This window comes from Castor canadensis, chromosome 2 (genome assembly GCF_047511655.1).
Source record: "Castor canadensis chromosome 2, mCasCan1.hap1v2, whole genome shotgun sequence".
NCBI classification, from domain to species: Eukaryota; Metazoa; Chordata; class Mammalia; order Rodentia; family Castoridae; genus Castor; species Castor canadensis.
The window spans coordinates 132,166,839-132,190,243 of record NC_133387.1 but is presented as its reverse complement, the minus strand read 5'-3'; the positions used below and the strand labels follow the sequence as shown (position 1 = coordinate 132,190,243).

Sequence of the window (23,405 nt, the reverse complement as noted above, 5' to 3'; positions counted from 1 at the left end):
CCAATAAACATTAATATAGTAAAAAGGGTGGTAGGCCAAGTGATCAGTTTTTCTTTGAGAATATGGCTGAATATATTGCCAATAAAATGTTAGTTATTTCCAATAAGGTTGTGAAAAATAAAATTTAAAAATGTACGTACATGGCTGGGGGCATAGTTGCACATGCACAGCATGTATAAGGGCCTGAGTTTGAGTCCCTGCATCTGAAAAAAAATCAAGGCCCAGTGGGGTGGTGCCTGTAATCTCAAGCACTGGGAGACTGAGGCAGAGAGTTGCCAGTTTGAGGCCCACTTGGGCTACAGAACAAGACCCTGTCTCCAAAAACCAAGGGGGAGGAAAAACCTGCATTGTTTTGGTTAAGATATTGCACTACAGTAAACAGTAGACCCTTGGTGTTTGTGGGTCTGTGGTTCCAAGGAGACCACCATTGAGGAAAACCTGCACACGCTCAGGGTGCACAGAGTTCAGTGCTGCACCCGCATGCCGGATTCGTTTCTCCTATAATGCTGCCCAACTTCCACTAGAGACAGGCCACCTTCGAACAGAGCTCACATTTTCACTTTATCACTTCAGTTAAGCACATCCACTTACCTGCTTTTTGGGCACCATTTGCTTTTTGTAGGGAGATTTTCACAAAATTAAGGACAGGGAAACACTCAGCAGATCACAAAGCGGTTTAAACACAGCTGAGCACAGCGCAGGACTGACTGAGAACTTCACGTCCACGGAGCTGTGGAATGCATGTGTGGGAACTTAAAACTTTTGTCTTTTTAATTTTATTTTTACTGCGCTTGATCAAAACCGTGTGTAATAAATCTGCACAAATAAAGTAGGCTTACTCTGTATCCACTCTTAGACTTCTGGATGGGTTCCTATAACCCATCAGTATAAGGAATATACTGAGCAGGATGGAAGTTTTCAAAATGGTGAGGTAACAATGAAGGCAATGGTGGGATTCTCATCTGGAAATAAAGCAATTTGACTCCGAGGTTGTAGGTGTGACTCAGTGTAGAGCGCTTGCTTGCCAAGCATGTATAATAGGACCTGGGTTCTACCCCACACTGAAATAAAATGAAACTTGTATTGAGTTGAAAGAAAATTAGAACTAGCTTGACAGGGCTTCAATAATGAGTAGTCCATTTTTGGAATTTATTAGAGCAGAATGTGGTTAAAGCTTAAAAACAGACCAGAAATAATTTAAGGATTATAAAGCTAGAGACTTGTTCAGTCCTGATCAGTAAATCATTTATTGATACATGTACCAATGGTTTATGAAACTTCTTATTCCACTAGCTTGATATTTACTGTGCACTTAGTGCTTTTTGAACTTCCCAGCGGCAGTTTGTTGAGCATCCACCATAGACTGTAACAGTCTAGTAAGTAATAGAGTAATGAGTTAATGCAGTTGTACATGTATGTGTACAGAATACAGAGACTCTACAAAGAGAAGCACACATGGAGAAATATAAACCTAAATGTTTTTCTTGAAGTACAGATATGAATTACTAAAAGTTAGGTTTTTTTGTTTTGTTTTTTGTTTTGAGGCAGTCTCCCTTCATAGTAGACCAAGCTTGCCTTGAACTCTGAATCCTCTTGCTTCTTTCTCCCAAGTGCTAGGATTACAGGTTTACAAGCATGAGAGACCTACCACGCCTAGCTTTTATTTGTTTTTAAAACATACCGATTCAAACCTTAGTGCCACACAAAAACAATTTGAGGCATTAATTTCATTTGTTTAAAGGACCAAATCTGCCTTAACAGAAGTAATGTATTCTGCTGGGGGTATAGTGCAGTTGAATCCCTTCTAGATCGTAGACCCTGATAACCTCGATTGGAATTTTAGCTTTCCCTCCGATTAACTGTGTGGCCTCTGGAAAGCTCTTTAAGTCTCAGTACCTCATCTGTTAAGTAAGGATGACAATTGTCCTTATTTTGTAGAGAATAGGCACTGGAAATTTAAATTCATACGCTTATCACATGTCACAATAGATTATTTTTTGCACTTGTTTGGCAGGCTTGTGCCACACCCCCAGTCCAATTCTGTGTTTTAAATGGAAATAATAATAGTATCTACTTTACGAGTTGTTAGAAATAAAAGAGATACAGTTTAGGTGGGCGGGTCATGGTTCAAGGCCAGCCCAGGTGAAAAGTTAGGGAGACCCTATCTCAAAGAACAAGTAGGGTGTGGTGGTACACATTGTAATCCCAGTGGGAAACAGGTGGATCACACTAAAGCAAAAAGGACTGTAGATGTGGTTCAAGTGTTAGAGCACTTACCTAACAAGTGTGAAGGCCTGAGTTCAAACCCCAGTACTGTAGAGAGAGAGAGAGAGAGGAAAAAAGAAATAATCTGTGTGAAATGCTTAACAATCTGGCATATAATGTTTATAAATACTATGTAGTATCTCAATTCAACACCCTCATTTTACAGTGAGGCTGTTGGGACCCTGTAGGGGAGGAAAGCAGATAGTCCCAGAGTCTAATTATGGCTTCTGAGTGGCTTACACTCCCTGCTCTTGACTTCAGCTACTCTTTCTACCCTGCCTGCTTCTGTCAAGGGATGTAGTACCATCTAGTTCATTTAAAATAGTGCTTGATTAAAGTGTTCTGATAATGTAATGGTAGAACCATGGTACTATGCATTTGTCAAAGCCATGGGCCATTATAGCACAAAGAGTAAACCTTAATTTAGGCAAAATTTAAAAATCATTTAGGAGGCCAAGGGATCCCAGGAAAGAATGTGCCTGTGACAACAGAATCTGTGTCACACATGTGCCAAATAACCTTATTGGAAAGAAGACGAGGCGCTGGACGCTAATAACTCACATCTCTGATCCTAGCTAATTGGGACTTTGAGATCAGTAGGATTGAAGTTTGAACCCATCCCAGGCAAATAGTTCTCTCAAGTATCTCGAAAATACCCAACACCGAAAAAGGCAGGTGGAGTGGCTCAAGTGGTAGAGCACCTGCCTAATACACGTGAGGCCCCAAGTTCAAACCTTGTACTACCAAAAAAAAAAAAAAAGAGGAGAGGAAGATGCTCACCTAAATAACCCTAGAAATAAGTGAAGTGTGTATTGTACATAAGCACTGTACTCTAGTCGATGAAGTTGTGTAGGGATACAGGGTAACTGTTCTGATAAACACATTACAATGGAACAGTTAAATAAATGGATCATGGAGACAGGATTTTTTTTTTTTTTTGGACACCAAAGAACTTTATTTATTTATTTATTTCCTTTTTCTTTTATTATTCATATGTGCATACAAGGCTTGGTTCATTTCTCCCCCCTGCTCCCACCCCCTCCCTTACCACCCAGTCCGCCCCCTCCCTCTCCCCCCCCAATACCCAGCAGAAACTATTTTGCCCTTATTTCTAATTTTGTTGTAGAGAGAGTATAAGCAATAATAGCAAGGAACAAGGGTTTTTGCTGGTTGAGATAAGGATAGCTATACAGGGCATTGACTCACATTGATTTCCTGTGCGTGGGTGTTACCTTCTAGGTTAATTCTTTTTGATCTAACCTTTTCTCTAGTACCTGTTCCCCTTTTCCTGTTGGCCTCAGTTGCTTTTAAGGTATCTGCTTTAGTTTCTCTGCGTTGAGGGCAACAAATGCTAGCTAATTTTTTAGGTGTCTTACCTATCCTCACCCCTCCCTTGTGTGCTCTCGCTTTTATCATGTGCTCATAGTCCAATCCCCTTGTTGTGTTTACCCTTGACCTAATGTCCACAAATGAGGGAGAACATACGATTTTTGGTCTTTTGGGCCAGGCTAACCTCACTCAGAATGATGTTCTCCAATTCCATCCATTTACCAGCGAATGATAACATTTCGTTCTTCTTCATGGCTGCATAGAATTCCATTGTGTATAGATACCACATTTTCTTAATCCATTTGGGAGACAGGCTTCTTACTGTTAAAGTGGGAATTTACAGATAAGCAAGGGGAGGAGGCTAGAATTATCTATATGGTAATGAAATAGTGTTGGAGATATTTGTATGAAACTTGTTCAGCTTAATATAAATTCAGTGACTACGTATAGAAATACTAATTGATACATACACACTTGGGTTAGCATATACATCCATTTCCATGCTGTGTTGTTCACTGAGAAAGTTACAAGAAATGACATCAAGGAGCTTGGTATGTAATAAATTCCCCAATAAATGGAACTAAGGCTCCTCGGAGAAATGACTGGTTCTAGGATTGGTGCAGGGGGTACAAAAATATATATATGATTCAAATGTAGCCCATATAGGTAGGAGGCAACTGTATTATCAAAGACATATTACTTCAACTTTGGTGTTGCGAGCGCTTTCTTTTGGCCCATGTACTCCTTGGACAGCCCCATCAATGTGGCACTGCTACTGCTGCCGCCACTGCAGTTTTTCGAGAATTTCCTTACTTTCTGGCCTACAGGACTCATCTTGAGGATTCAGTAACGCAGCTCAAAAATATTTGGAGAAATCTGAACATGTGCAGACTTTTTTCCTTGTCATATATTCTTTAAGTAGTATAGTATAACAAATTTTTACATAGTTTGTTTATAGATATAAGTAATCTAGAGATGATTCAGAATGAATAGGATATGCTTATGTTATTTGCAGATTCTTTGCCATTTTGAATCTGGATTTGGGTATCTTCAGGGGTCCTGGAACCAATCCTGTGTCTGCTGAGGAATGACATTTTTGGGAGATAATATTCTGATTTCATTAAGGAAGAAAAGGCAATATGAGCAACTTACTTATATTAGAAATATACTCACAGTATAGTTCCATTAGAAATTTATGGAATAGCTATTCTTTTTTAGCTGGGAGTTCTTCCACTTTAGGTACAGGTATTTTATCTTGAGAACTTTGTGCTTTGACCAAACTCTAGGCTTGTTTAAATTGGTAGACCATTTCCGTGTGCCTGTAGTGATCCTTTTGGTTGAGCAAGTTGTTTCTTTCCTCTTCTTCTTCTTCTTTTTTTTTTTTATATAAAATACGATTTATTAGAGAGAAAGGAAAGGCTATAGCTAGAGCATTGCAGTGGAGCCCGGAAGCCGGTAGCTCTGAGCACATTGTTTCTGATCCTCATGTAGAGGGCTCTGTCTTCCTGTGCTACTCGAGGGCAAGTTCTTTTTCTCCTTGTTTCATTCAGTGTTTGATATGTAGTAGTCTCTTAAATAAGAGCTTCGTGATTTTACTTACCAGGCATCGGTAAATCACCAAGTAATTTATTGTTCAAATCTGACTGCTTTTGAAAGTGAAGGGAGAAGGACTGTTGGTAATTATGTTTAGGACAACAGGCATAAACTTTGAGTGTTCTGGGCAAATCACCTGGAAGATATGGCCAACCTAGTCAGGGGGCTTCTTTACCGCTGTTACACAATAGCAGAGGCTGGTGGTGAAGAATTGGGCTTTGGAGTTACCACTAGTAGATCCAAGTTCTGTTCTCACTTGGGCACATTATATAAATTAACCAAAATGAGAATAAGAGTTGTATTATTATGAGGATTAAGCGAGCTAGTACTATTAGTGCACCTGTGACAGTAAAGCCAGTCACATGAGTGGGCTCTTAGGCAGTGTTAGGTCCCTTGCCGTCTCCCATCATGCCATAACTACTTTTTATTTTAAACTGAGTCTGCCTTTGAGAACCTCTTAGTTGTGTTTTCTGGGGGGTGTGGTTAAGATTAACTGAAAACATTTCACTGAAAGCAGAAATGTTTTTCAGATGAGCCATTGAGTTAATTGTACATAAACTCTGTACAATTTTGGTGGACAGGAAACACCCTGTCAAACCTAATTACTCTTACTCTTTCTCTAAATATTCACAGAAAACTTTTCTTTCAGTTTCATCCAATATTCTAATATTTGCATTTAGCAAAGTAGTCACTGGGGTTGGGCGCAAGTGGTTACATCTGTCATCCTAGCTACTTGGGAGGCTAGGATCAGGAGGATTGTAGTTTGAGGCCAGCTGGGAAAATAGTTTGTTTGACCTCATGTCCAAAATAACGACCAAAAAGGACTGGAGGTATGGCTCAAGAGCTAGAGTCCTGCTTTGCAAGCAAAAAGCCCTGAGTTCAAACCCTAGTTCTACAATCAATCAATCAATCAATCAGTCAATAAACAAACAAAAGTTATAACTTCACCAGTCTTGTCATTGAACTCTGATGGGTTCCAAGGCCACCCAGAATTACTTCAGAAGATACTGGTATACTTTCTCTTGACCAGCTCAGATTGGGATTCAATTTACAGCTATGGCCCTAAAGTACTTTCTGTACTTCTCCTGGATCAGTCTAAGATAGAGACACTAAAGGCTCCTATAACATTTGCTGTGTTAAACCTATACCCCTTCACTGGCAAAATAAGCAAGAGGGTCTTCTCAGTCTCCTCAGTATTTTACAGAAAGAAATAATTTACTGTGTATTTTATTATTTCTTTGTCCATGCTGGCCGGGAACTTGCTATATAGGCTAGGCTGGCCTTGTACTCACAAATGCTGGGATTATAGGCATGCCACCGGTCTTGGTCTTATAGTATATTTTAAATGGACAAACTAAATAATTCCTATTTCTCTTAGTTCTCTTAGTTGAATCTGTATTTTAATTGTTCATGTGTATACACATATTTTTCTCCAATATATAGTATAGATACATATTTTTGGCTGTACTGGAGTTTGAAGTCGGGACCTAATGCTTGCTAGGCAGGTGTCTAACACTTGAGCCCTGACCACAGGCAAAGAATGATTAATATTTTTATGTGGAACTTTTTAATTTTGGTGAAGTTAATACCAGTATTTTATTTTCTGACTAGTGCTTTCTGTGTCCTAACTAAGAAGTTCTTACATACTCCCGGTTACAAAGATGGACTCTCAAAAAGTTTTCTTTTAGAAGCTTACTTTTTTTAGTTTTGTATTTAAGTCTGTGATTCATCTCTAATTTCATTTTGTGTAGGGTATGATTTAGGAATTTGAGGTCTGTTGTTTTTCTTCATATAGCTCTCCATTTATTCCAGCACCATTTGTTTGAAATTTTTTCATTTCTTTGTATTGTTTTAGTACCTTTGTGTGATTATCTAAGTGTTGATTTCTTTTTTTATTCTTGGTACCACTGATCAGTTTGTCTATCTATACCAATGTAATGGCATCTTACTGTAACCTTTAGTCAGTCTCGAAATCAGATTGTATAAACTCCGACTTTGTTCATGTTTTCAAACTTTCTTGCAATTCTATGTCCTTTGAATTTCCGTATCAATTTTTAAAAGTTAGAGAAGAATTGATATCTTAATAATATTCCAAACTATGAGTATGTATTAGTAATACCTATAAGTTAGACAAAGGTATTGTATTTATAGTATATAAAGAACTCCTAAACACAAGTATAAAAAGACTACAGTTTTTTAAAAGGTGATACAAAAGCTTTAACAGAAGAAAGTTACACAAAATAACCCAAAATGTGATAAGGTACTCAACTTCAAGTCATTCCAGCTTAAAACAACGATGTGCTACTGTATATGTCATAGAATGGCTAAAACTAAAACTACAGCATGAGTGTGGGAAAGATGGAAAGCAACTGAAACCCTATATGTTGTCAGTGGGAGTGTCAAATAGTGGAACCAGTTTTGGAAAATAGGTGATTTCTTAAAAAGGTTAAAAAAAAATACACCTGCTTATGGACCAAGGAATTCCATTTCTAGGAATTTACCCAAAGAAAAATGGAAACTGAAATATTTATCAACAGGTGAGAAGATAAGCAAAGTATACTTACGTTTATTTGTGTAATAGAATCTGGTCAAGCACCAAAATGGGTAATTACTAATATATCATGTATATAATGATCATGTATGAATCTCAACAGTGTGCTTTAAGAAAGAATCCATTTCCTGCATGGGGAGCAGGAAATGTTTCTCTTTTTTTTTTTTCCCCCCATTTTTTTCCCACTTTTATTCTATTACACTAAGTTCCTTTCCTAGTAAACTTTATTATTTTTACAAAAAAAAAAAAAAAAGGAAAAAATTCAGGGTCAGTGGATGTTGCTCAAATGGTAGAGTGTGTATAACAATAGGTCGTCCCAAGTTCAACCCCAAGGACTGCAAAAAAAAAAAAAAAAAAAAAAGGAAAGATAAAAAAGGAATCCAGACATAAGAGAGTATCTGGGGTATGATTCCCTTTTATATAAATTTCTACAGGGTGCAAAGTTAATCTGTGGTAATAAAAACTGAAAGAGTGTCTGGTATGGTTGCATGTTACTATACTCCCAGCTTTTCAGTTCGGCGATTGAGGTGGGAGGACAGCTTGAGAACAGGAGTTTGAGGCCAGCCTGCGAAACAGTGAAACCCAGTCTCACATTATGGGGGGTGGAGATTGGGATCAAGTGGTAGAGCCCCTGCTTAGCAAACTTGAGACCCTGAGTTCAAACCCTAGTACTACCGTGGGTCAGGGTAGGAATTGATTGGTGAAAACAAGCCTGAGAAAATCATCTGGGGTAATGGAACAGAATGTGACATTTCTTGACAGAAATGTGAATTTTATGGATATATGCGTTCAGAAGTCATCAAACTATGTATTTCAATATATACTAATTATATTTCACTCTTAATCTTTATAATTTTCTTGAAAAAGAGTATATACATAGTAAGAATTTTGGGGGCTGGTGGAGTGGCTCAGGTGGTAGAGCAACTGTCTAGGAAACATGATGCTCTGAGTTCAAACCCCAGTGCCACTAAAAAAAAAAAAGTAAGAGTTTTTTTATTTCAGTGCAGGGAATCAAAACCAGGGCCTTATGTATGCTAGTAATGTATTCTGGCACCAAGCTATACCCCCAATCCCCACGGTAAGAATTTTGAAAATACTGGAATTTAAAAGTAGAAAATTAAAGTCTCCTTTAGTCTGATTCCCAGGGGAAAAAATATGTTCAGTTGTTTGGTAGGTATCTTTCCAGATATTTTCTAGTCTTATGGTGTGGTTAAAGGGGAGGGCTCCAAGGGTCATATTGGACTTAATTACCTATTAAGTTGTATAACTTAAGTTTCTTAGTATGTGCAAGCCTTTGGTTCCCTATTTGTGAATGGGATGATAATAACAATCTGTTTAAATGAGCAATTATTGAATACTCTGTGCTAGAAGTATTACACTCCTGTTGGAAAATTTTAAGAACCCTGTTCTGTATTGGGTAAAAGAGGGTCATGTTTTTCTGCTTGTTGAACCATGATTTTTGCACCTATGCTGAGTTGGCTTCTTTTTTTCTTTTTGGTGGGACTGGGGTTTGAACTCAGGGCTTCACATTTATAAAGTGGGCACTCTACCACTTGAGCCACAGCTCCAGACCATTTTGTTCTGGTTATTTTGGAGATGGGGGAGGGTCTCAGAAACTATTTGGCTGGGCTGGCTTTGAACCTTGAGTCTTCTGATCTCAGCCTCCCATGTAGCTGGAATTATAGGTGAGAGCCACTGGTACCTGGCAAATCTTGGGCTTCTTGGGTAAAACCACTGTGCTTGGCTATATTTAATTTTTATTGATCCTGTATCCTGCCAAGATTTCTGAGTTTACTAGTTCTAATCATTTTTAAGTGGATTCCTTAGGATTATCTATTTGTAAGATCATATCATCTGTAAATAAACTTTTATTTTTATTTCTTCACTCAATCAAGGTTTCTTTTCTTTCTTTTTTTTTTTATTCATATTTGCATACAATGTATGGGTCATTTCTACCCTCTTCCCCCACCTCCTCCCTTACCCTGCTTTTATTTTCTTGCCTACTTGCCCTGCCTAGAACTTTTAGTACAATTTTGAGTAATACCTATTCAAGGGGAGTAGCTTTTGGGGATTTTTCATGTATGCTTTTTATTGAGTTTAGGAAATTTATTTCTATTCCAAGTTATCTTAAAAAGTGTTAGATTTTTGCATACCATCGTTATGTGTCTGTTGAGATGATTGTGTGTGTGTCCCTCCTTGAGTCTTCTGATGTAGTCTAGTACATTCATTGATTTTCAGATATTAGACCAACTTTGTATTCCTAGGATAAATTCTACTTGTTTTATAATCCTTTTTATGTGTTGTTAGATTTAGTTTGCTAATACTTTGTTGAGAATTTTTGTGTCTAAATGTTTGGGGGTTTTTTGTTTGTTTTTTTTGGTGGTACTAGGGTTTGAACTCAGGGCCTCATGATTTCAGGAGCTCTACCACTTGAACCACTCTGCCAGCTCTGTGTCTAAATTTTAAGGGATATAAGGATGTAGTTTTCTTGGTTTTGGAACTAGGGTAGTACTGGCCTTATAGAGTAAGTTGGCAGGTGTTTATTTCTGTTCTGTTTTTTGGAAGAGTTTGTGAAGGATTTATAGTTATTTAATTTAATTACTTCATTAACTTTTTGAGAATCTTGCTATGTAGCCTAGGCTGGCCTAGAACTTGCAGTCCTTCTGCCTCAGCCTCTCAAGTGCTGTTGATTCTAGTGAACCACTCCACTACTTGAGCCATGCCCCCCAGCCCTTAATTCTGTTTTAAATATTTGGTAGAATTCACTAGTAGAGCCATTTGACCTGGGCTTTTTGGGAAGTTAGAAGCATTAATTTTAAATGATCGTGACTACCAGACTTCACTTTCTGCTTTTTGGGTCATATATGCATTGGAGGATATTTCATATCCCAACCTACCATTTCCTCTTCAAAGATACAGATACTGTAATGGATGCAGTCAGTGGGAGTTACAGATTTCTCATGTAACATAAATATGGTCTAATATCGACAGTAAACATTGTGTGCTAAACTCCCATAACACTTCATCATACATCTATATTAAGTCACTTCCTATTATTGTAATTTTAAGTTCCAGTCTTAACCCTTTCTGTTAAGCTGAGTTTCCTGAAGGAAATACGTTTTCTACAATGCACTTTGGTTTTTTTTGGCAGCACTGGGGTTTGAACTGAGGGTCTCCCGCTTTCTAGGCAGGTGTTCTTACAGCTTGAGCCACTCCGCCAGCATACAATGCACTTAAGAGTTGAACAGCTGAAAGGCTGGTTAACTCAAAATGTTCTAGTGCTCATGTGAAAGTAACTTGTCACTGCATTATGATCTTATTTCCATTTATAATACTATGGAGTTCATTTGTTTGACCCGATCCTCCTGTTTATGCCTTAGCCCTGTCAGTTACCAGTGTTACCTGTGGATCTGAGTCAGTAGATTCAAATTCAGTCATCATAAGTTTGGGCTAAAGAATTGCAAGGGAGCATAGGTGGGAAATTTAGATAGGATGTTTTCTTAAATATTTAGCCTGCAAGTCCACAGTTTGCTTCATATTATCTTTATTCCTTTAAATGCTTTAAAGCTACTGTTCTTCCCGTTAGAAAGTGTATACCTTTACTCAACCTTTTTGGTATTAATCTTGGTATATTTAGGAATTAGTGAGGTTTTTCTGTTGTTTTTTTTAGTGCTTGACAGTTGGACCCAGGACCTAGGACCTTACACTTCACTAAACATAGAGTCCACTGCTGCGCTATACCTGAGGTCCCTTGGAATTAGTTCTTTCTTGGCTTTTTGAGATAGGTCCCACTATGAAGTCCATTCTGGCCTTGTAGTCACAATTCTCCTGTTTCAGCCTCCTTAGGAATTAGTTCTTAGGGATAGATATTATTTAATCTATAATTAATCTCATATCGTTGGCCTCAGCCTCCCAGGTGCTGGGATTCTAGGTATGTTACCCCCATGCCCAACTTTTTCAAGGGATTGGGAGATGCTCTAGTAATACCTCTTCCCCTGTAAATAGGATTCCTCACACACGTGTATGAAAGTATATACAGACTAAAGAAGGAAGCAAGTATTTTGAAGATGATGCTGAAAATAAGTACTTTCCTCTGTAGTCCTTCTTTGATGAGGTGCTTAACAGTGAGCTTGTAAAATAGGTTTGGATAGTTGTTTATTCTTGGTTGTGAGTAATTCTTAATTATAGAGGGAAAGGGAAGTGAGTATACATTCTCAGGCAGTGTTTTAAAAAGTATGTTACAAATTTTAATTGATTGTGTTTGTATATTTTGATGTTCTTCCCATTCAACTTCTGCCCTTGCATTAGGAGGCATTCTCTAGTGCACTTTATCACTATCTTCCTACAGTCTTATCTTCTCAGTGTCTTGTGTTTTACATGATCTGAATTCTCTTGTTCATATTGAGAGCAAGCAGACAAGAAAAAGGGACGATGAATAGTCTTTCATTTTTAACTATTAATCTCTTTCGTGCAGCTGTGCAGTCGAAGGCCCTTGTGCATGAAGACAGATTTGTTCTATGGCCTCGGAGTTGGGTGCCGGGGATGATGGCGGCTGCACTGAGCTGGCAAAGCCCCTCTATCTTCAGTACTTGGAGAGGGCCTTCCGATTGGACCATTTCCTGCGACAAACGTCAGCCATCTTCAATAGGAACATTTCTAGGTGTGTTACTTCATCTTTGCAGTGTAATGTTTTACCACATTTCTGATTCCCAAAATTCCTACAGATTTTAAGGTTAAAGTATTTTATTTTATTTTATTTTTTCGGCAGTACTGGGATTTGAACTCAAGGCCTCATGATTACTAGGCGGACACCCTACTACTTGAGCCACTTTTCCCGCCCTCTTACTATGTTCGACTTTTTTTATTCTTTCAAATAAAGCACCATCAACTTTTTCAAAGAATTTATTCTGTAAAATGTCCAGTTCTGTTAACCTTAAATTATACTATTTTGCTAGATGAACTGTGATTACATATTTACCATTCTTCAATTTATAGTGATGACAGTGAAGATGGATTGGATGATAATAATCCCTTATTGTCCCAGTCTGGGGATCCCTTGATACAAGTAAAAGAAGAACCTCCAAATTCATTGCTTGGTGAGACTTCTGGAGCAGGCAATTCTGGAATATTAAACCCATACTCACTGAATGGAGTTCTGCAGTCAGGTCAGTGTGGTGTCTCACTCTTTGGACTATTGGTTTTCTTGGGGCAGTCATGCTTTCCTTCTTTTTTTTTTTATTATTATTCTTTATTCTTTTATTCTTTATGTCGTTATACAGAATCAAAATCTGACAAGGGGAATTTATACAACTTCTCTAAATTGAAGAAAAGCAGAAAATGGCTAAAGGTAAGAGATAAGGCAGAAAGTTTATAATCCAAGTAACCTACTAAAATTACCACTGGAGGGAAAGTTATCAGTTCATTTTGACATTGAGAGATTTTTCTAGGTACCCCCCCCCATTTTTATTAGGATATATTTATTGTATAAGGTGGATTCATTGTGACAATTACGAATAACCTTACATTGTGTGTTGGTTAGATCATCCCCACTGTCTAGATATTATTCTTTTATACTGGATGTGGGTTTTTTTTTAAAAAGAGGATTTAATAAAGTGAAGTTAGCAAACATTTAATGAGCATAAGGCACTTTGTGGAAACAGGAAGCACAGAAATTGATCACATAACATCTTTGCCCTCATTGGCTCACCTTGTAATTGGGTATATTAATTTACTTTGCATCAGTCCCTAAATATATCTTCCATTCAACACATTTTCATTGAGTGCATCCACATGTCAGATACTATTGTAGATGGATAAATTTCTTGCCATTTACATTTTCACATAAGAGAGGAAATGAGTAAGTCTGAAAAGTAAGTAAGTGCTTTTATAAAAGTGGCATTTCACCTGATTTCTGAATGATCAGAGTGAACCATGTGAAGGTGTATGGTAAAAACATTTCAAATAGAAGAAACATTTATAAAAAGTCACGAGAAAAGAGGCACCTTGGTGTATCCAGGGAAGAAGTTCCGCTAGTGTGGCTGGAGCACAGTAAATAAGGCAGTGGTAGAAAATGGTACTAGGGTTTGATCACAAGGCTTTGTGTACCATGTTAAGGAATTAGTATTTTACTCTAGTAGTGGAATGGTATTATCTCATTTACACTCTTAGTAGATTGCTAAGAATGGCTAAACTGAATTGAAAATTCAAAATTGAAAATATGTCTTTTATTAAAGCTAATTGTGGGCTTGGTGAGTGGTGATTCACAGCTGTAATTCCATCTGCTTGGGAGGCAGAGATTAGGAAGATCCGATTTGAGGCCAGCCTGGACAAAAAGTTAGCGCAACCCTCCATCTCAGTCAATAAGCTGGTCATGGTGGGGTGCACCTGTGATCCCAACTACACGGAGGGTATAGGTGGGAGGATAATGGTCTGAAGCTGGTCCTGAGCAAAAATGGAAGACCCTACCAGAAAAATAACTAAAGCAAAAAAAGGCTGGGGGCATGGATCAGATGGTAGAACACCTGCCTAGCAAGTGTAAGACCCTGAGTTCAAACCCCAGTGCTACCCAAACCCCCCAAAACTAATTGTGTTCTTGCTTAGCCTATGTGAGACCCTGGATTCAAGTCTCAGTACATACATACATACATACATACATACATAAACATAATAACATCTGCCTACTAAGTAGTTAAAACCTCAGTACTGCCAATAAATAAATACATTAAGTAAATAAGTAAAACACAACTTAGTATTTCACTATTTCTTCTGAGAAACTCAAAGTGTTTTAAATCCTTTACATTACCACTATGCCCTTTAAAAGAATCTTGTGTAAGAAGTCTGATTTACTGTGTACTAATAATGCAGAATTTATCATATTTTAAAAAATCACATTTAAAAAAATTGAGATACAGCTCAGTTGCCAGAAAATTAACTTTTCTTCTTCTTCTTCTGTTTTTTTTTGTGTGTGTGTGTTACTGGAGTTTGAACTCAGCCTCATGCTTGCTAGGCAGGTGCTCTGTTCTTGGGCCACACTGCTAGCTCAAACTTCAGCCTTTTAAACTGTGGAATTTAGTAGCTTCTTACATGTTCATGAGGTTGCTCTTGGTCATTATCAAGGTCTAATTTCAGAACATTTCATCACTCCATAAAGAAGCCCTGTGCTGTAGTTTTCTAATTCCCTTCATCCTGGCAGCTGCTAATCTGCCACAACTGTAGTCTGGTTGTTTTGGAGATGGGATCTCACAGACTGTTTGCCTGGAATGGCCTTGAACAGCGATCCTTCTGATCTCAGCCTCCCAAGCAGCTAGGATTATAGGTGTGGGCTTGGCACCGAGCAGTTTCTTGCCTCATGAACTTTTCCATAGCATTACTTGTCACACAGCAGCTTGCTCCAGTTTTTGAGATTTCAGTCCATCATGGTGGGGAGGGTGTGACGGAGTAGCTCACACCACGGAGGGCAGGAAACACAGTGTAGCTGCTAACCTGCTTTCTGTCTCTGTTGATTTGCTTACTCTGGACATTTCACATAAATTCAGTAATGGTATGTGGCTTTTTGTGCTTGGCCTTATTCATGTAGAATAATGTTTCCAAGGGTCGTTATGTTATGGTATATATTAGTACTTCATTCCTTTTTATGACTCAACTGAATATATTCCATGTTGTTCATTCTTTATCAGTTAATGGATATTTGGGTTGTTTCTCCCTTTTTAGTCATCACAGCTTGCTTTTTTTCTCTATTCCTTTATACCCTAGATTCCTTTTCCTTTTCTTTATTCTTAAGCCCTATTATTTGCCTTCGCATTCAACATTTACTATAAGTACTTAGTACAATATAGCCCTGTTGCTGTTAGGTTTAAAATTCTTTTTTGTTTGGGGTTTTTTTGGCAGCAGTGGGATTTGAACTCAGGGCCTCACCCTCATGCTTGCTAAGCAGGCACTCTACCACTTGAGTCAGTCCACCAGCCCCAATTAGTATCCTTTGTTTTTAAGTTGTATTGATAAAGATTACAATAAGGGAAGCTGAAATGACTCTCCCTTGGCTGTTTTTTGTCATTGTTCTAATATCTGGAAGAAAATGTTTGGAATGGAATGCTTCACAGCAAAAGTTATAATTCCTTCTGTGATTTTTACTCATTTTCAGAGCATTCTTTTAAGTGATGAGTCCAGTGAGGCAGATTCTCAGAGTGAAGACAATGATGATGAAGAAGAAGAACTCAATCTCAGCAGAGAAGAACTTCATAATATGCTTCGACTACATAAATACAAGAAACTTCACCAAAATAAGTACAGTAAAGACAAGGAGGTGAGTTGGAAGAGAAAACTCAGCCCTTCATTACTATGAAGATGTGTAGTTTTTTGTATGTTTTTATTTCTCTTGGTTATATATTTAGCAAACGATTTGCTGGGTCATGTCATAACTCTATGCTTAACCTTTTGAGGAACTACCAGAATGTTTATACGCTGGTTACTTCTTGTTAATGTTTGAAAGGGTATACTAGTTTCTGGGTTGAAAATATTAGATTGTTAATTTGTTAGAATTCTGGTGTTAGAGGCACTATCCATAATAATAGCAGGCTTTCTTGGTGGAAGATGAAGAGAGAAGATGACCTAAAAGACTGAAGAATTGAGATGACTGGTTCACAATTTGCAGTAAAATATAAAACGAAAGAGCCAGAATACCAGACAGTAGGAACCTAATAAATCTGAGGACTTCTTTTTTTTTTTTTTAAAAGATGATCTCAAGGTTTTTGGTTTTTTTTTTTTTTTTTTAATTTTTTATTCATTTATTCACATGTGTGTACATCGTTTGGGTCATTTCTCCTCCCTGCCCTCCTCCCCCACTGAGGATTTCTTGGTAATAGAAATGCGAATTTCATCTCAAATACATGTTGGGAGTACGTAAATATCCTGGCAGAAATTCAGATGCCTGAAGGTTCTCTGTTCCTACCTTATTTCTAGCACCCTGCCTTATGCATAGAATTTGAACTCATTTTGTTTTGAAGTACTAAATTCGTATTGTTCTCTGTAGGAATACTTTATCTAGGGGCTATGAATTCCTTTGACTCTGCTTTTTTTAGTATAGATGATTTGAAGGCTGTGCTGAGAAATACAGGTAGGCCCATCACTGTCTTTGTCTGCTTCAGTTGCAGCAGTACCAGTATTACAGTGCAGGCCTGCTTTCCACATATGACCCTTTCTATGAGCAACAGCGGCATTTACTTGGACCCAAAAAAAAGAAATTCAAAGAGGACAAGAAGCTTAAAGGTAAGCATATTGAACTGTCTTCTACATTTCTTTTTTTTTCCCCCCATAGTTCTGGGATTTGAACTCAGGGTTTCACATGTGCTAAGCAGATGTTGTACCACTTGAGCCACATCCCAGCCCATTTTCTTTCTCACTTTCAGAATTGTGTGTGGCCTGTTGGTGCATTTGGGCTGTAAACATAGTAAACAATTGCTTTATCTGAAAAACCTAATTAGTGGTATTTCTAACCTTATTTCCCATTTGATCTATGGTCTTTTCTAGAGTTGTAGAGACTTAAGGACTAGATTCCTAGCCAAAGCTTTAGGAAAATTAGTTTATTCCATTTTTCTTGAACATACTCTGTCAGTGTTAAAAATATTCTGGCATAGAAAAAGTTTATTATGCACAAGGAAGTATGAAGAGTAACCTGAAGTGTTTGGAATAATTTATAATTGTTGCTTTCTGAGGTGATTTAAAATAGATCATCTCCTCATGCTCCCCTGTAGAGTTTGCATGTTTGCCAGGAAATGTCTTTCCTCTTTCACTGAGTTCTAAGCAATTGGAAATCAAGAAGTAAGCATACAGGAAGAGAAAGTTTTATGCTATCTGTGTGGGAAAAATTTAATGTTCCTACAGATATGAATTCTACTCTGTAAGCCTCTTTTTATCTTTATCCTCTTTTTCCCACATCCTCCTTTTTTATCTGCATTTTATCGTCCATTACCCATCTCATCATGAATCTTTACTCCACTTGGCTCACTTGGGCCACTCTGCCAGTCCCCTGTGATACTTTATAAAACCTTACCTATTGTTGAGTTTAAAAGAAATTTAGTTCTTGGGTTTTATTCTGTAATTCTCTTTCATGTGAAGAGAGGGAGTATGCAGCATTCTTTCCAGGTTAGTGAAGTCTTTGTTTTGGTATATTTATAGACCTGAATAGGTAAAGGAAGAAACATTGCCACCTCAGGTAGAATGTCAAAAGCATCTGGAGTTTTTGTTTGTTTGTTTGTTTTGGCACTGGGGTTTGAACTTGGGGCCTCAGGCTTGCTAGGCAGGCTCTCTACCACTGGAGTTACTCTGCCAGCCCTGGAGTTTTCTTAAAGTGATGAAAGGGAAGAAATGCAGCTTCATGAGCATCTGTTTCCTTCGCAGCCAAGTTGAAAAAGGTGAAGAAAAAAAGACGAAGAGATGAAGAGCTTTCCTCTGAAGAGTCCCCACGTCGCCACCACCATCAGACCAAAGTCTTTGCCAAGTTTTCGCATGATGCACCTCCCCCTGGCACCAAGAAGAAACACTTATCTATCGAGCAGCTTAATGCTCGTCGCAGGAAAGTATGGCTCAGCATTGTGAAAAAGGAACTGCCAAAGGTAAGTGCATGCCTTCTAGCACAGGGGAAGAAGAGAATGCTTTTGTTCCCTGCCCTCTAAGAAGGAGCTGTGAAGAGCTAGATCCCTTTACAGATAGGTCAGAAAGGAATTCAGAGAGTGCTGAATAGTATTCTCTTTAGTTGTATGTGATCCTGCTTGGTAACAAAACAAAATGCAAGGATGACTCTTAAACTCTGATGCCTTAGGTATGTACTACATTTTGTGTGCTCTTTTTCCTCCTCAAACTCAAATCAACATCAAAATGGAGGGAAAATTCTTTGAAGGAAAATGGTTTTCTTAAATATAAGAAATAGATATTTGACAGCAAATTGATAGTGTAATAACTGAGAATATTAATAAAATGATGATAGACCAGGTGCAGTGACTTATGCCTATAGTCTTAGCTACTCAGGAGGCAAGATTGGAAAGTTCTAGGCCAGCCTGGGTAAAAAGTTCCCAAGACTGCATCTTAATCAGTGGCTGGGCGTGGTGGTGAATATGGTGTCAGTCCCCCTGCTACATGGGGAGAGGAAACACAAATAGATTGTGGTCCAGGCTGGCCCAGTAAAAAAGCAAGACCCTATCTCAAAAACAACCAAAAAAAAGGACTGTCATAGTGGCTCAAATGCCTGCCTATCAAGGTTCTGAGTTCAATCCATAGTACCCTACTCCCTCACAAGAGGAAGAATTTATAAACTCTTAGATGTTACTGCTGGGATAACTAGGTAGCCACTTATAAAAAGAAAATTAGATTTTTAAATATTTTTTTGAACTCAAAGACTTCACATTTGCAAAGCAGGCATTCTACTGCTTGAGCATACCTCCATTCCATTTTGCTCTGGTTACTTTGGAGATAGGGTCTCAAGAACTATTTGCCCAGGCTGGCCTTGAACCAGGATCCTCCCTATCTAAGTCTTCCAAGTAGCTAGGATTACAGGTGTGAGCCATTGGCACCACTAGATTTCTATTTTACACATACATTGTATGCCTCAAATGGCATGGTGATCTCAATGTAAAAAAAATAAAATCATACAAATACTAAAAGAGAACATGATTGAATTCCTGTTTAATGTTTGTGTAGGAAAGGGATTTCTAACTAGGCCTTAAAATCCAGAGACAATAAAAGAAAATATTGATACACTTGATTATATAAAAATAAATTTTTGCATGAGTAAAACCATACAAAATCTGTCAGTAGACAGCAGATAAAAATGAAAGAAATTGTTCACATTGCATTCCATAGTCAAATGACTGATACAAAAGGTCATTCAAACATGAAAAAGATCCAGAGTCTCTTTAATTGGGGTAAAACAATAATACCTAGATATCAGTTGTCACCTATTATGCTGGCAAAAAATTTAAAAAAAAAATTTTTTTATAATGGTACTGGCTTCCCCCCTCCCCCCATGTTATTTCACGTTTTTATTAGGAAAATGTCCCAACATACATAATATTAGAGAGAATAGTGTAATGAACCGATCACCTAGCTTCAGTATTTTCCCAATCGTGCTCTGTCTCTCCTCCCTCCCATTGCTATTTTCCTGGAATGTTTTAAAGCACACCATTTCATCTACAAATACTTCAGTACTAGTGATTCAAACTTTCTAGTTTAGGTTTTGTTTTGGGGATGGAACCCAGGGTACACATATGCTAGGCAAGTGCTCCACTACTTTGCTGCACCCTGAGCCCAGAAATTTAGCCTTTGAACAGAATCCCAGGACAGCAAGATGGTATTGGGGTTTGAACTCAGGGTCTGGTGCTCTACCACTTGAGCCATACTCTCTAGGACTTTTTGCTTTAGTTATTTTTCAGACAGAGTCTTGGGTTTTTGCCCAGAGTTGGTCTGGTCTATGATCTTCCTATTTAAGTCACCTGAGTGTTGGAATGACAGGTGTGAGCCATTATGCCTAACAAAAAATTTAAAAATACATGAATACATTTGTTAAGGCTGTGGAGGAGAACTGGGGGCATGGCTCAAGAGGCCCTGAGTTCTTAGTAATGCAAGTTGCAGTGAGAAAGTTGAAAATACCTCACAGACTACAGTATGCATAAAGCTTTTCAACCTAGCATTCCTACTAACACGAATCTACCCTTCAACAGTAGAAAAATATGTGTACATGAGGTTGTTAATGCAGAAGTATTTATAATTACAAAAGAATGGAAATGACCAAGTGGTCCATACATGAGAGTGTGCTTGACTTAAACTAGGATAGAGCAACATCGTGGAGCACTATGCAGCTGTCAAAAAGATTGAAATTCTCTTTGACCTGATGTGGAATAATTTCTAGGTCATACTGTTAGGGGAAAAAAGCATAGCACAACTAAATATTCAGAGTATTATGTTTCTCTCTCACTCTATTTCTCTCTTTTTCTCTTTCTCGCTTTCTCTTTTTCTCTTCTTTTCTCTCTTATTTGTGGTAGGACTGAGGTTTGAACTCAAAGCTTCACACTTGCAAAGCAGGTGCTCTGCTGGTTGCACCACACCTCCAATCTATTTTGCTCTGTGTTTTGAAGATGGGGTCCTCTTAAATTGTTTGCCTGGACTGGCCTCAAACTGAAATCCTTACAGTGTCAGCCTCCGAAGTTGCTAAGGATTATAGGTGTGAGCCACCATGCTCAGCAATATGTTACTCTTCATGTAACAAAAACAAGGATACAAGGGTGGAATGGCTCAAGTGGTAGAGCGCCCGCCTAGCAAGTGTGAGGCCCTGAGTTCAAACCCCAGTACTGCCAAAAACAAGGATACAGAAAATACACAAATGCCTACTTATTTATGTAAAAGAAATTCAAGCAGGATAAATAAAAAATAACCTGATCGATTCTTTGTATAGGGCATGTGAAAGGGAAGAATGGCAACAGAGTAGCAAGGAATGAAGAGGGAGTCTTGATGTTTTATTGTTATTTTTTTGGCAGTACTGGGTTTTGATCTCAGGGCCTTATACTTAGTAGGCAGGCATTCTACCATTTGAGCCACTCTGTCAGTTCTGTTTTGTATTGGGTATTTTTTGAGCTGGGTTTCAAGAACTATTTGCCAGGGCTAGCTTTGAACTGTGATCCTCCTGATCTCTGCTTCCTGTAGCTAGGATAACAGAGTGAGCCACTGGCACCCAGCTAAACTTTTAGAAATGTGGTGATGTTTCACATATCCCCAAAAGTCAGCGTAACAGTTAAAACTGCACAAGATTTGGGTAGGTGGGGTTCTTAGTGGTATGTGAGAGGAGAAAAATGGAATATAAATAATAATAAATGTACTTAGTTGTGCTGTAAGTGAGTAACAGCTATGTTTCTGGGGGTAGACAATAAAAGAACTAGCCTAAGTAGCAGAAGAAAACAGTGACTGCATATGTGAGGTTTGTGACCAAAAGAACTCTACATACAATGACTTTTTCTCAAAGAAGACATTAGCAATTTTGAAGTTAAATTATGTGTACACTAGTCTTGTACAATTGAGGTGAATATATTATAGACGAGAGCTAGTTTATCACTGTTAGAGAAAGGATTAGAGTAAGGAGAAGGGGAAAACTATAATGAAGCCTGTGAAATTTTATTGGAATCAAAGGTTTCAGTATGAACTCATGGAGACACACAGGCAAATTCAGAAGTACACATCACTGTGTGTTCATGGTGAAAATTGGCAGAAAGTACCATATCCAATTGTTCAAAATGAACGTAACTTAACAGTATAAATTTTTTTTTTTTGGCGGCACTGAGGTTTGAACTCAGTCTCACATTAGGCAGGTGCTCTACCAATTGAACCACTCCACCAGCCCCTGTACTATAAATTTTTATACCATGCACTCCTTAGTGGGAGCACTCCTCAGTGAGAACATAGTGTTCTGTGGTATTATTGCCGGAATGCATAACCTCATGCCAATCATGAAAAAAACACCCGAAAATCCTAAATTAGGGGATATCCTTCATAACCAATTAGTACTTTTTAAGTGTGTCATGGGCATAAAAGAGAAAGACTTAAGTATCTGAAGAGTCTACAGAGACAGCTAACCAATTGTGTATTATTCTGGAGCAGTAAAAGTCTATTATGGGAAAATTGTTGACATTTAAATACAACCTGTAGTTTATCTAATAATATCATACCAACAGTCCCTGGGGAGGTAGGTCTAGGTAGCTCTGGTAAAGCGTGTGCTTAGCATGCACAGGCCACTGGGTTCAATCCACAAAAGGGAAAAAAGAAGATAATAATTATATTGTGTCAGTGTTAATTTCCTTTTCCTAATAATTGTTCTATAGTTATGTGTAAGATGCTAAATTTAGACAAATCTAGAAAGATACATGGGAACTCTACTATTCCTTTTTTTTGTAATTTTAATTATTTCAATATTAAATTTTCTTTCTTTTTTTTTTTTTTTAATGGCACTGGCCTCTACTTGCTCGGCAGGCACGCTACCATCAGAGCTACTGCATCAGCCCTTTTTTGCATTAGGTATTTTATTTTAGGATTGTTGTAGGTTGTCGGCTCTGATCAAATGATTAGCAAATTCTTTGTGTCCACATGGAAGCAGCCAGGCAGGACATGTGGGTGTAGTAAGTGATGATGCAGTTCATTAAAAGTTACGGAAAAGTTACAAACAACCATGATGGGCAAGGTGTAAGGCAGAAACAGAGAAAGCATCTCCCTCTTTTTTTTTTTTAAAGCATCTTCCAGGTGCTTTTAAAATTTATGTTAACCTATGAGAAGGGAAGAACGTGGTGATTCCCAACCACCAATAATCAATGATTGGGTAGAAGCGTGGTGGTCCCCAGGCTGAGGTGGGAATAGGTTGAGTTGTCCTGGGTCAAGGTATGAATAATCTGTACATACTTACAATTGAAAGGAAGGATCAGAGAAAGAGAAGAACGTTCAACCTGAAATACAGTGTTAAGTCATACGCGTTTTAAGAGTCTCGATCTTTCCCTATCTTAGCCTGCCTATGGGTCTCTCAAACTTTGTGCCCAGGATGACTTCAAACCATGAGCCCTCTCATCTCTGCCTCCCTAGCAGCTAGGATTGCAGGCAGGAGCCATCAGCACTGACCAAAATTTAAATTTTAAAAATATAT

General features: G+C 38.1%; 1 protein-coding gene across 2 annotated transcripts in view; it reads left to right on the top strand.

The window, feature by feature from the left end:
* The window catches only part of Ino80 (INO80 complex ATPase subunit), a 112,066-nt gene that overhangs the window by 4,757 nt on the left and 83,904 nt on the right, over positions 1-23,405 (top strand). For both annotated transcript variants that reach the window (XM_020176189.2, XM_020176182.2), the window contains exons 2-7: positions 12,213-12,398; positions 12,734-12,903; positions 13,018-13,085; positions 15,879-16,040; positions 16,882-17,002; positions 18,134-18,348. In XM_020176189.2, the coding sequence (XP_020031778.1) occupies positions 12,256-12,398; positions 12,734-12,903; positions 13,018-13,085; positions 15,879-16,040; positions 16,882-17,002; positions 18,134-18,348 (879 nt within the window). In that variant the 5' untranslated portion in view covers positions 12,213-12,255. The remainder of the gene's footprint in view (positions 1-12,212; positions 12,399-12,733; positions 12,904-13,017; positions 13,086-15,878; positions 16,041-16,881; positions 17,003-18,133; positions 18,349-23,405) is intronic.